Source organism: Pimephales promelas, chromosome 25 (genome assembly GCF_988280905.1).
Source record: "Pimephales promelas chromosome 25, fPimPro1.hap1.1, whole genome shotgun sequence".
In the NCBI taxonomy this organism is placed as follows: domain Eukaryota; kingdom Metazoa; phylum Chordata; class Actinopteri; order Cypriniformes; family Leuciscidae; genus Pimephales; species Pimephales promelas.
The window spans coordinates 2,544,993-2,558,943 of record NC_142793.1 but is presented as its reverse complement, the minus strand read 5'-3'; the positions used below and the strand labels follow the sequence as shown (position 1 = coordinate 2,558,943).

The 13,951-nt window shown below is 38.5% G+C and overlaps 1 protein-coding gene across 1 annotated transcript; it reads left to right on the top strand.

Annotated features, from left to right (window-relative positions):
* The first annotated feature begins 1,233 nt into the window (after positions 1-1,233).
* hprt1l (hypoxanthine phosphoribosyltransferase 1, like) lies at positions 1,234-12,533 on the top strand. The gene is made up of 9 exons (XM_039656773.2): positions 1,234-1,830; positions 2,500-2,606; positions 2,898-3,081; positions 6,859-6,924; positions 7,431-7,448; positions 7,529-7,611; positions 10,626-10,672; positions 11,656-11,732; positions 11,830-12,533. The coding sequence occupies exons 1-9, from the start codon at positions 1,813-1,815 to the stop codon at positions 11,875-11,877; spliced, it is 648 nt and encodes a 215-aa protein (XP_039512707.1). The 5' UTR covers positions 1,234-1,812; the 3' UTR covers positions 11,878-12,533.
* The last annotated feature ends 1,418 nt before the right edge of the window (positions 12,534-13,951 follow it).

Below are 13,951 nucleotides of genomic sequence, written 5' to 3'. Positions count from 1 at the left end.
CCTTGTTTCCTTGCTCCCTCGTTTCCTGATTTCCTCATTTCCTAATTTCCTTGCTTCCTCATTCCCTCGTTTCCTCATTTCCTAATTTCCCCACTTCCTCATTTCCTAATTTCCTCAATTCCTTGTTTTCTCGCTAATAATAAATAATAATAAATAATAATAATAATAATAATGAAATATTGAGTTTGTTGTCACCAACAGCTCTCTGTTTTGTTATGGATCACTAAATCGTTGCGCTGCCTCAGGAGTGTGTGTGAAGTCAGTTTCGTGAGGGATCCCCGAGGAGTGAGTGAGGATCCAAAGGTGTTTCCAATGCCGAAGTCTTTCCTCTCGGGAAACCTGACGCATGCGTACATTCTCCTCCACGTCACATATCACAATAATTACACTTTTTTTATTGTTACATTTTTCACGAAATTTATGTTTAATTTTTCAATGTAATTGTTGCATTTTTGATGATGTAGATCTGTCAAGACTGCTTTTGATAAAACGTACACACACACACGTAAGGATGCTCGTCCATTTCCGGTTGTGGAGATTAAAGTGGAGGAGAACCGAGGAAAACGGGATTATGGCAGAGTCTTCAAAATTTACTGTCCTCCCGTCTTTGAAACGAAACGTACATACGTTTAGATGTAATTTTATATATAGTTATGTTTATTTAATATAATTTTAAAAAGAAGCATAAACACAACGAGGGGTGTCTGTTTTATCTGTTTTTGAGACTAACGTTTCTTTAGTATAACCATGGAGTATAAAATTCAATATAAATTCTCGGTATTGCATTGGACTTTACGATCGGCGGAAGTTATCGAGCATCCTTAATCCTTCACCGGAAATACCGCCGTGCATAGAGCCCATTGTTCAGGTTATTGTTATTTATGTTTCATTGTGGAAATGTATGTTTGGCCTGAACAATTATATTTTACTACATCAATTCAACACAAAACATATTAAAATCAGTCCTAATCATAAGAACAAAGTTAAATGTCACACGTAGGCTTTTAGTTAGTTTTCCAAGCGATCATAATTGGCTGATAATGTGTGAGTACATTTTTTTTAAATATGTGAATCATTTTAACAAAATAAGAGGGATCATAAAACTTGCATTGCTTGCTACCGAATAAACTACATAACAGATGTATTTTGACTATATATAATATTTTGGGGACAAATTTGTACCGTGAAGTGATCAAAACCAGACAAAATCTCCAAAAACCTTCCTTCCTCATTTGTAAATCTGGTGTAAAAAATAAAGTAATTGAAGTTTTTTTCAACATTAAAAAATGCAGAAAGTTTTGCGTTATGGGTAGGTTTAGCTATGGGTCGGGAATTAGCGTAAGGGGACAAAATATGCAGTTTGTACAGTATAAAAACCATTACATATATGGAGAGTCCCCAAAGATAGCGAACCTGTGTGTGTGGTTCAGATATAAAGAGGTTGTGCTACATTAGTTCGCCACACAGCTCTATATCAGTTGTTGCACTCTCCCTCTGACGTCATCGCGCCTTATCAGCGTCGCGTCAGAAAGCACTGACGAGGATGATGAAGATGATGTAAACACACAGACTCACTCGGACCCGGTGCTGGTGACACACACACACACACACACGCGCTGACTCTCTTCCCCTGGTGTTAAAGCACAGGTTGTCCCGGGTCAAGCAGATTATTGGGTAAATGGATTGTGACGTCAGGGTTTAGCACGCGTCGCGTTGCCTCGACGTACAGCAGACGCGCTCTCATCCAGCGCACACACACACTCCAGCATGAGCCCGAGGACCACGAGCTGAAAAACACGAACACCGCAGATCATGGCCGCATTTCTGGAGGTAAGAGCCAAAAGCGTGCGATGCTGCGTTTAACGCGACTTTAGAGACGCGCGTCAGATCGAGACTCCGCGTTTGTGGTGTGGTTCTTCGCCACTGTGTGTCCACAAACTAGTAAATCATTCATATTTCTCATCAGGTGTGATGGAAGTCTCAATATATGTACATAAATAGAGTGTAACGCGAAATCCGCTAGGCCAATGATCGTCTTCTGGTTACGCGCGAGCGGGTGTGTTGACAAGGACACGCCATTATCGGTTTAAAGTAATAATTTACAAATCTATAAATCAGCCATGGTTTAACTTACTCACCCGTAAGTCTTCAGTAGAACACAGAAGGAAAGTTTGCTCTTTTCAATACTACCGCTGTCAAGCTCCACAGTGGATAAAATGACCATAAAGGTGGTTCATATTAGAAGACCGATGCGCTATATTGTAATTCTGCATGAAATATAGTGACTTTTCTGAAGACAAAGCTGTGTGTGAAGATTCTGCTTAGTATGAGTTATGGTCACATCAGCTCCATTGTCTATTATTATTAATAGTGAAGCTCAGCTCACACTTGAAGCAACTTATTTTTGTGTTTCACACACACACTGAAAGGTTAGTTGTGTAACCAGAATTGGCTCTGCTTTATAAAAAGATGTGTTACGATAGAGGTTTGATCTTGCAGATATCCGATGACAGCATGGGTCACGAACTGAACCTCTTCTGTGTGCCGAAACACTACGAGGAGGATTTGGACCGGGTCATTATACCCAACGGCCTCATTAAGGACAGGTACGTGTCTTTAACAGTGATTTGTATGGTTGTTGTGGTGTGGGAAGTGTCTGTTGTGTTGTGGCCGGTGATTGCCCTGGATAGTAAAAGAGCCCTGTGTTCCCCGTAGATTTAGCTAATGATGTTAGCGCAATAGCAGAGGCATGTGATTTGAATTGGCTTTCCCATTCATTTGTTTAACAAATTTCCCCTGAAATCTCTTGACTGTCATTATTGGCATGGCTTCAGCCAGCTTTAATGAAAGCATTCATGTCAGAATACTCCAGCCTTCAGTTTTGATCTTCTCTGCAGGACTGAGCGCTTGGCCAGAGATATCGTTCGGGACATGGGCGGACATCATATCGTGGCTCTTTGCGTTTTAAAAGGAGGGTATAAGTTCTTCGCAGACCTGATGGATTACATCAAGACTCTGAATCAAAACAGTGATAAGTCTGTGCCAATGACTGTGGATTTCATTAGGCTGAAGAGCTACTCGGTGAGTGGCAGGTCTACCGCAGTCATTCACTGCAGCACTGGGCTCATACAGTCTGCCTTATATTATTACATGTGGAGCATTTTATTAGTAGCTTGTGCATTTGAAATGTGGCTTATAAGATGATAAGGGTTAAATACAACTTAAAGGTGCAGTAAGCGATTTCTGAGAAACGTTGTACGACACACTTGTAGCCAATCAGCAGTAGGGGGCGTGTCCAGTCATGATGGGGGAGAGAGTGAGCCAATCAGCAGTAGGGGGCGAGTCCACTCTTGATGGGGGAGGAGAGAGAGTGAGCCAATCAGCAATAGGGGGTGTGTCCATTCTAGGGTTGTGCCGATAGACGATAGTCTCACATATCGCCGATGGCAGATGCCTTTGACGATATCAATACGATAATTGGCTCGTTTTATCATAATGTATTAAATTATTATTATTAGGCTATTATTATTATTATAAAGCTAGTATTGTTATTAAATGAATATTAGGAACTACAATTAATTTGCCTTGCCTAAATTTACAACGACATCACCTCATAACAATTGCAACAACACACGCACTAATGAGGACTCCTCTAAGAGAATGTTTTTAAAACAGACTAAAAAACATCCCACATTAAAATTTAATTGCAAGGTGATCCATTCACAAATTATCAAGTGTGCTCGTTTTAACAGACGCAAAATTCAATTTCCTACAGATCCAAGATGAAAAAGGCATCGTTGTTCGTCAGTATTTGTTTCCGTAACACATTAACAAAACGTTTAATGACACTAACACTAAAAACAATACAATTACTAAATAGTATTAATAATAATATCACTAAAATAGTATTATAGTTACCGTTATCATCGTCGTCTCTGAGGGAACGTGGCGTTAATGCAGATGCCGAAAGCAGTCCGTTTTTACTTTCACTTTCAGAGATAGAGCGCGTTTACATGCGACGACGTTCTTAACCTGATCATGTTGAATAAACTTGACAATGCATGTGGTCATGTAAACGTTTCCTTTATCAGAGTCAAGTCATAAGTATAAGTATAAACCGATCGACTCAGCTAGACGTTTGGCCCTTGCTCTTGTTTCTATCGGCATTTAAGACACATTAACCCGCGTATAGGCCTACTTCGTGCTTACTGAAGTGCGCAGAGAGCGCACTGGTAGGGGGGCACATATCGCAAACTCCGACTTTTTCTGACCCAAGAAATTATTAAAACGTGTTTTCATCTCGTGCAGAAATAGACCCTAGTCAAAATGCTGCATGTAACGGCATGAGGATAGGCTAATGTGTTGACAAACAAAAGGATTAGGATCTCTTTTTTTACCTCACTATACCAGGAAATAACCTGATCCTATTAATAAACACTCCACCTTTGCTAGCAAAATAGAAAAAAGATTCTCGTATATAAAACGAAGTAGGCTAATAAAACAAGCAAATTAATGAGTAGGCTAAATAATCAAGTTAATAATCAAATAAGTTAGCCCCGCCCCCTCACGATAATATCGTGTATCGCCGATCTCACAGGCTGACGATAGGACGATATGAAAATGGAGCATATCGCCCAACACTAGTCCATTCATGATGGGGAGGAGAGAGAGTGAGCCAATCAATAGCAGGGGGTGAGTCCACTCCTGATGGGGGAGGAGAGAGTGAGCCAATCAGCAGTAGAGGGTGTGTCCACTCATGATGGGGGAGGAGAGAGTGAGCCAATCAGTTGTAGGGGGTGTGTCCACTCATGATGGGGGAGAGAGTGAGCCAATCAGCAGTAGGGGGCGAGTCCACTCTTGATGGGGGAGGAGAGAGAGTGAGCCAATCAGAAGAAGAGGGTGTGTCCACTCTTGATGGGGGAGGAGAGAGAGTGAGCCAATCAGCAGTAGGGGGTGTGTCCACTCATGATGGGGGAGGAGAGAGTGAGCCAATCAGCAGTAGGGGGCGACCGGGCGAGTCCTCTCTTGATGGGGGAGGAGAGAGAGTGAGCCAATCAGAAGAAGGGGGTGTGTCAACTCTTGATGGGGGAGGAGAGAGAGTGAGCCAATCAGCAGTAGGGGGTGTGTCCACTCATGATGGGGGAGGAGAGAGTGAGCCAATCAGAAGAAGGGGGTGTGTCCACTCTTGATGGGGGAGGAGAGAGAGTGAGTCAATCAGCAGTAGGGGGTGAGTCCACTCTTGGTGGGGGAGGAGAGAGAGTGAGCCAATCAGCAGTAAGGGGGTGTTTCCACTCATGATGGGGGAGATAGTGAGCCAATCAGAAGAAGGGGGCGTGTCCACTCATGATGGGGGAGGAGAGAGTGAGCCAATCAGTTGTAGGGGGTGTGTCCACTCATGATGGGGGAGAGAGTGAGCCAATCAGCAGTAGGGGGCGAGTCCACTCTTGATGGGGGAGGAGAGAGAGTGAGCCAATCAGAAGAAGAGGGTGTGTCCACTCTTGATGGGGGAGGAGAGAGAGTGAGCCAATCAGCAGTAGGGGGTGTGTCCACTCATGATGGGGGAGGAGAGAGTGAGCCAATCAGCAGTAGGGGGCGACCGGGCGAGTCCACTCTTGATGGGGGAGGAGAGAGAGTGAGCCAATCAGAAGAAGGGGGTGTGTCAACTCTTGATGGGGGAGGAGAGAGAGTGAGCCAATCAGCAGTAGGGGGTGTGTCCACTCATGATGGGGGAGATAGTGAGCCAATCAGAAGAAGGGGGCGTGTCCACTCATGATGGGGGAGGAGAGAGAGAGAGAGAGCCAATCAGCAGTAGGTGGCATGTCCACATACTGTAGAAAGAGAGATGGCTGAGAGACATTGCCAAAGAGAGAATCTCAGAGGATATCACTGGTTACGATCAGGCAAGAGCTTTAGGATCTGCGCTAACATTAGAAAAGCTTTCCAGCGCTGGAAGGAAAGGACTGAAAGCGGACACCAAGGTTAGGTTGTTTCTTCTCCATATGTGAGTACCATGATTCATAGAACCAAGATATGCTGTTGTTGTAATGTGAGCTATAGTAACAGGACCATTCGAGTTCACTGTTTACTTCAGCAATGATGAACTCATGAATTGTGTGTTTGTGCAGTTTGGAGGAGGAGCTATGAAGGGAGGGGCGTGTTTGTTTGGGTCGATTCGAAATCGCTTACTGCGCCTTTAAATGAGAAGTTTGCCTACGAATGACAATCATTTCTCACCCTCACGCCACTCCAAATGCGGAGGAAGACAAAAGATGCTTTGAAAAGCAATGAAACAGTTTTTTGTTCATTCAGTAATGGACAATTTTCGTTGTATGAGACAAAAGATCTCCTTTTAATGGCCTTTGCCCACTTTAAGAGTGTTTAAAGTTGAATGAACTTTAAAAGGAATGAAAGTTGTGAGAAGATCTTAAAATAAATAAATAAATATACATATAATGACGCAGATCTGAATGTAAGCTTGCAGTTGATTGTAAGAAAGAGCATAGTTTAAACTGAATAAATGACATTTGATTAAATTCTGAAAATTGATGAAAAACATATAACGATGAAACCATTTCCCTTTGCACACAGTATATTAGAATCGGATGCCTGAATTCTTTTTAGACAGAATACTGTGTAATTTACTAGCATTTACATGTTTATCATTTGATTACCATAATATCAAAGTCATTTATCGGTATTGGGCTGAATTTGAATCGTGGTGTATCAATAGTATAACTATAGTTAATGCTGTGGAGAAGGAATAGTTCCACGGCTCACAGTTTTCAGTGCCGTGTTTGCTATAAGCATGTCTCATCTCTCCAACACAAGTTTAAAGTGTTATTTCTGATTTCGCTCCAGAATGACCAGTCTACGAACTGTGTGAAAGTCATCGGTGGAGACGAGCTGTCGGCGCTGTCCGGGAAAGTGAGTCTGATCTCTCCACACTCTTTGGTTTAGTTTCTATTTCCACAAAGCATTCGGCGTCAGTGTTTTTAAAAGAGTCTCTTCTGCTCTCCAAGGCTGCATTTATCGGATCAAAAATAAACAAAAACAGTGAAATATTATTACAATGTAAATCAGATGTTTTCTATGTGAATATATAGTAAAGTGGCATTTATTCCTGTGATCAAATCTGAATTTTTCACACTTGATCCTTCAGAAATCACTCGAATATGATGATCAAGAAACATTTATGATTATTATCAGCGTTGAAAATAGTTCATGTGCTTTAAATCTGAGTGGAAACTGATGTGTCTGGGTTCTTTGATGGACAGAAAGAATGATCTTTTGCAACATTATAATGTCACTTTTGATCAGTTTAATGCACCATTGCTGAAACACATTTATGAATGAACAAACGTTTGAACAGTTGTGTTTATGCTTTTTGAAATGTTGGTCATATTGTTAGTGTCTTCTTTCTCTCCTCACAGAATGTGCTCATAGTTGAGGTGAGTGTGTGCCATGTCATGTGAAGTGTGTGTGCTGTGAGAAACACACACAGATGCTGAGTCCTCTGTTTGTGCCTCAGGACATCGTGGAGACGGGGAGAACTATGGAAACGCTGCTCAAACTGTTAAACGAATACCATCCTAAGATGGTGAAAGTTGTCAGGTGAGACGTAAACATCGCCGTTCTTATTCCAGACACGACTGTGTTAATGCCAGTTCATAACTATAGTGATAATGCTAAAGGTAGAGTTGTTTTAAATACATCAGAATAGAGTTACACAGCTATAACGTACGGAAGCTCTGAACCGCAACCTAAAAAAAAAAAAAATCTGTAAAAAAAAAAAAAAAAAAAAAAAATCTAGCATTTCGAGATTAAAGTCGAAATGTTTCGAGATTAAAGTCGAAATGTTTCGAGATTAAAGTCGAAATGTTTCGAGATTAAAGTCGAAATGTTTCGAGATTAAAGTCGAAATGTTTCGAGATTAAAGTGGAAATGTTTCGAGATTAAAGTGGAAATGTTTCGAGATTAAAGTGGAAATGTTTCGAGATTAAAGTGGAAATGTTTCGAGATTAAAGTGGAAATGTTTCGAGATTAAAGTGGAAATGTTTCGAGATTAAAGTGGAAATGTTTCGAGATTAAAGTGGAAATGTTTCGAGATTAAAGTCGAAATGTTTCGAGATTAAAGTCGGAATGTTTCGAGATTAAAGTCGGAATGTTTCGAGATTAAAGTCGGAATGTTTCGAGATTAAAGTGGAAATGTTTCGAGATTAAAGTGGAAATGTTTCGAGATTAAAGTGGAAATGTTTCGAGATTAAAGTGGAAATGTTTCGAGATTAAAGTCGAAATGTTTCGAGATTAAAGTCGAAATGTTTCGAGATTAAAGTCGGAATGTTTCGAGATTAAAGTCGGAATGTTTCGAGATTAAAGTCGGAATGTTTCGAGATTAAAGTCGGAATGTTTCGAGATTAAAGTCGGAATGTTTCGAGATTAAAGTCGGAATGTTTCGAGATTAAAGTCGGAATGTTTCGAGATTAAAGTCGAAATGTTTCGAGATTAAAGTCGGAATGTTTCGAGATTAAAGTCGGAATGTTTCGAGATTAAAGTCGGAATGTTTCGAGATTAAAGTCGGAATGTTTCGAGATTAAAGTCGGAATGTTTCGAGATTAAAGTCGGAATGTTTCGAGATTAAAGTCGGAATGTTTCGAGATTAAAGTCGGAATGTTTCGAGATTAAAGTCGGAATGTTTCGAGATTAAAGTCGAAATGTTTCGAGATTAAAGTCGGAATGTTTCGAGATTAAAGTCGGAATGTTTCGAGATTAAAGTCGGAATGTTTCGAGATTAAAGTCGGAATGTTTCGAGATTAAAGTCGGAATGTTTCGAGATTAAAGTCGGAATGTTTCGAGATTAAAGTCGGAATGTTTCGAGATTAAAGTCGGAATGTTTCGAGATTATAGTCGGAATGTTTCGAGATTAAAGTCGGAATGTTTCGAGATTAAAGTCGGAATGTTTCGAGATTAAAGTCGGAATGTTTCGAGATTAAAGTCGGAATGTTTCGAGATTAAAGTCGGAATGTTTCGAGATTAAAGTCGGAATGTTTCGAGATTAAAGTCGAAATGTTTCGAGATTAAAGTCGAAATGTTTCGAGATTAAAGTCGGAATGTTTCGAGATTAAAGTCGGAATGTTTCGAGATTAAAGTCGGAATGTTTCGAGATTAAAGTCGGAATGTTTCGAGATTAAAGTCGGAATGTTTCGAGATTAAAGTCGGAATGTTTCGAGATTAAAGTCGGAATGTTTCGAGATTAAAGTCGAAATGTTTCGAGATTAAAGTCGGAATGTTTCGAGATTAAAGTCGGAATGTTTCGAGATTAAAGTCGGAATGTTTCGAGATTAAAGTCGGAATGTTTCGAGATTAAAGTCGGAATGTTTCGAGATTAAAGTCGGAATGTTTCGAGATTATAGTCGGAATGTTTCGAGATTAAAGTCGGAATGTTTCGAGATTAAAGTCGAAATGTTTCGAGATTAAAGTCGGAATGTTTCGAGATTAAAGTCGAAATGTTTCGAGATTAAAGTCGAAACATTGTGCATTCATAACAGTGCGCGTCCACTGGCGCGCGCGTGTGTGTGTGTGTGTGTGAAGTCGAACTGCCATGGATAAACACAAAATAGTAGCTTTTTACTTTTATGTGGGCTTTCAACAAAATTCTACACACGTCACACGTGCTAGTGGCAGTGTTTTCTGAGGTGTTTTCGTGCTCGTCTAGTCAACACTATCTGGGTCGAGAACACAACAGGAACTGTTCGGTCTCCCTCTTCAACGTAAATACGCCCTGGATACATTTTAGTGCATCATTCTGTATCCAATCATTTTTCCTATAGGCTAAAGTCTATTCCGGCGCATTATATTTTATAACGATAAAGTAAGATAAGTAATTCAGATAAAAGTAAAAAGCTACTATTTTGTGTTTATCCATGGCAGTTCGACTTCACACACACACGCGCGCGCTCTGAGCCAGTGGACGCGCACTGTTATGAATGCACAATGTTTCGACTTTAATCTCGAAACATTTCGACTTTAATCTCGAAACATTTCGACTTTAATCTCGAAATGCTAGATTTTTTTATTTTTATTTTTTACAGATTTTTTTTTTTTTTAGGTTGCGGTTCAGGGCTTCCGTAATAACGATATCACTTGGATCAGAAAAAGATTTACTCCAGTAATTCTGGGAATGAAGTCATGTTCCATCATGTTCCACAAAATTACAATAAATCAAACTTAATTATTTGCCCTAGAGCTTTACTGGGAAACATTTGCTGTTAATGTTTTCTGCACAAGTTGTTCAAACTAATATCATTTAAACAATATGTAATGCAATCATGTAAAGCTTCATTGTTAAACACTAGGCTACAGTATATACATTTCTTTGAATTTTTATTGAATTGCAATTCTGCTTTCTTTAATTCAAATTTGAATTGTAATTCTAGGTCCTGTTTTTGGCATCAATTTAGTCATTCATGCTTATGCACTGGTGTGAAGGAGTCTTTATTGATGTTTCTTAACGGTTAAATGGCTTTTTACTGGCGTTAGTGTTTAAAAACAAGATTATTCAGATTATATTCATTATTCTTTTTATTAAATATATCTCCCGATATTGAATTCAGTGTGGTTTATTTCAGTTTGCTGGTGAAAAGGACACCCAGGAGCTCAGGATACCGTCCCGACTGTGAGTGCTTCTCATCGTGGGGTTAATGGGATATTGTGAATATTTTGTGTTTAATCCACGTCACTGAAATAAAACACCCTGCTTTCTGTCGTTGGACACATTAGACACACACACTCACTGCTCATCTCTTACGCAATGCTTTTAGAGCGAAAGCTGATAAGCTCTTTATATCCACCCGTCCTCGAGCACAAGCGCCACGCTCTCGCTCTTGACTTCCACTGTCTTCCCCTCGCTCGCCCGAGTCTCTCTCTGCTGATCCGCTGAGGTCTGTTCACACACTCATGATAGAGTGCGACTAGTGTAGAAATATGAATGGAAATGTTGATGTCAAAGATTGAGTGTCAAATCAACTCTATGGTATTTCCTGTAGAAGCCAGAGACACGTGACCACACACACAACACACACCAGAGCACATACAATAAATATGGGTGCACACGCTTACTGTTGGAAGTTTACCTGTTTAGGACCTGCCATTATTTATATATATATATATATATAAATAATATATTATTTTTATTTTGCAATGTGCTACATTTTCATTCAAATGATATTATAGAGTTCTAAATATAGTATAAATTAATATTTCAAATTTTCTTAGTTCTCATGAAAATAATATAGACTTAAATTATTGAATATATATATATATATATTTAATGTAATTTAATTATTTATATACAGAATTTATATATATATATATATATATATATATATATATAATTCTAAATATAGTATTAATTAATATTTCAAATTTTCTTAGTTCTCATGAAAAGAATATAGACTTAAAATATTGAAAAAAAAAGTTATATTAAATTTTTTTAATGTTAATGTTTTTTAATGTTATATTAAAATACTTTTTTGTATTGTGCTTAATTTGAAAATAATACAAACCTCTTCGTTTTCTTCTTGCTGAATATAATGTAATGTTCCCCTCTGTGTGTGTGTGTGTGTGCGCATGTTCACACGTCTTGTATTCTTCCTTCAGACATTGGATTTGAAGTTCCGGACAAGTTCCTGGTGGGATATGCATTAGACTACAATGAGTATTTCAGGGATTTGAGTGTGAGTTTAGTCCTGTTTTAAATGTGCATAACCCGTCTGATGTCTGACCTGAAGGATGTCCTGACACTTTCTCTCTGTTTCTCTTTATATCTTTCAGCATATCTGTATATTAAGCGACAGCGCCAAAGAGAAATATAAAGTATGATACGACGCGAGTGCTTGGATGCACCGAGACAAAGATCACTGTGAACCTTTCTTCTGATTGTGAAGTTATTTTTGAACATGCCATCTGAATAATGAAACATATTCCCAAAGATAAATGCAAGAGAGAAAATATTATTTTGTTAAGAATAGTTGATGGTTAATCTCATTTTAATTGTGATTTTCTGCGGAAGACTGTACAACTTTCTGATTGTTTGAACTGAGGCCTTAGATTAACTGATTTTATGTTGATTTTATGTTTTGAGTTTGGGTTTAGCTCAGAGGTTGTGAAGGTACTCATTGTTAGCTAGTTATTGTCATTATATTATCTAGATTTTGACTCCAGAATATACACACTCTCTGAAACGGAGAATTGTTGTGCAGCTGTCATGAAAAATATGAAGATGTTTTTTTTTTTTGGATCACCACAATAGAATAACACTGACAATGATATTATTATTATATTATTATTATTATTAGCTAATATTGTCTGTCCTGGTTGTTTCCCATGCATGTTAATGTGAAAACAGTCCAATAAGCTGAGGTGAATGATTGTATTGATTACGTTTACTGACAACAAAACTCTGACGAGCTGTTATGAAAGAGAAGAAAAGTTAATTGAATGAAGCTAAGCAATAAAGTAATGTACGAACATGTGTACGAAGGTCTATGCTTTTTTGTTTTGAGTTTTCGATATTTGTATACAAAAAAAAGCAAATGGTCATTATGGGGGAACAATCTCAAATGTGAGTTAAATGTCGGGTTATTTCGGAGTTTTAATATCTATTTACCTCATGTAAATAAGTGTTTATAAGTGTGTTAAATATATTCAGGCGGCGCTCAAAAGCAATATTATGAAGCTGCAGACTCGGAGCCTGCATCTACAGTCCCCCACCGAGAGTCCCGCATTCTCAGACCCCTCATTTTTCGAACACAGCGCCTCCTGCTGTTCAAAAGATCGAATAACACCCGCACACAGAGTACAGTGCACGCTTATCCAAATGCAATTAAAAACAATAGGATGCAATATTACGGTCTTCAAATAAATTATCCAATAAAAATTTGCGTTCCCTGCTTAATGCAGGTGCCAAAAAAACTCATTGTTACTGATGGAAGGGATACAATTACAGATTCTTCTGAAAAATAGTCTATGTGATATTTTATTGCTACAATGTTGTTTTTTTTTTATATATATATATATTTTTTTATTCAAAATTCAAATTCCACTTTTTCTTTCAGTTCAACCTATAATGGTCTAATTAACATTACCATGCTAACATAACAAAATCTGTTTTTTGAATGCGAAGCAAAATAAATCAGAATAGACAAAACACCAATAATTCAGTAAACAATTCAGTTGGCTACTTTATTTAATGATCACCTAAACATCATCTTACTGTAAAGAAAAAAAGGAAGAACAAACTGTGTTCGTGACTTTACTTTTCGTCTTTAATTGCATTAAAAAAAACTCATTTATAAGTCGCTTTGCATAATCATAAAATGATACGTTGCTGGAATCGGAAGGGGCAACTCCTTCGATGTATGGTGTACTGGATACGATAGCACATGTCTTATGATCTTTCAAAAAGAAAGAAAAAAAATTCAAATTCATGTTGCACTGCTCTGACTGTAGAAGTGTCCCTTGAGATGTTTTTGAACTTTGGACAACTTTGTGGGTTTGAGATATATGGGGGCACAAAATGGGCAGTAAAAATAACTGCAGCATTTATGACATATAAAAAAGTCCGAGGTTAAAGGCTAACGTTAGCTATCAAAATATTTTCGGGGTAAAGAGGGCGAAAAAACATAACGGCTCAAATCTTGTTACAAACTACCTTTACAAATATTAAATGGACTATTCTTATGTTGTATCGATTAGCTAAATTAGTTTTATTAAAAAATAAATCAAACGAGCTATTACGATTCTCTAAATAAAATTGAAGACAGCCCACTCACGTTTTGGCTTAAGTTCTGTTTATCCGATACAATTTGATAGGAGGCGCTGACTCGAAAAACGAGGGGTCTGAGAATGCGGGACTCTGGGTGCAGGGGGACTGTAGATGCAGGTCTCCGAGTCT

Bases quoted from the DNA above. Each gene is read 5' to 3' on its own strand.
- hprt1l (XM_039656773.2), top strand. The intron at 2,607-2,897 runs GTACGTGTCTTT...TCTTCTCTGCAG, and splicing joins AACGGCCTCATTAAGGACAG to GACTGAGCGCTTGGCCAGAG. The intron at 10,673-11,655 runs GTGAGTGCTTCT...TTCTTCCTTCAG, and splicing joins CTCAGGATACCGTCCCGACT to ACATTGGATTTGAAGTTCCG.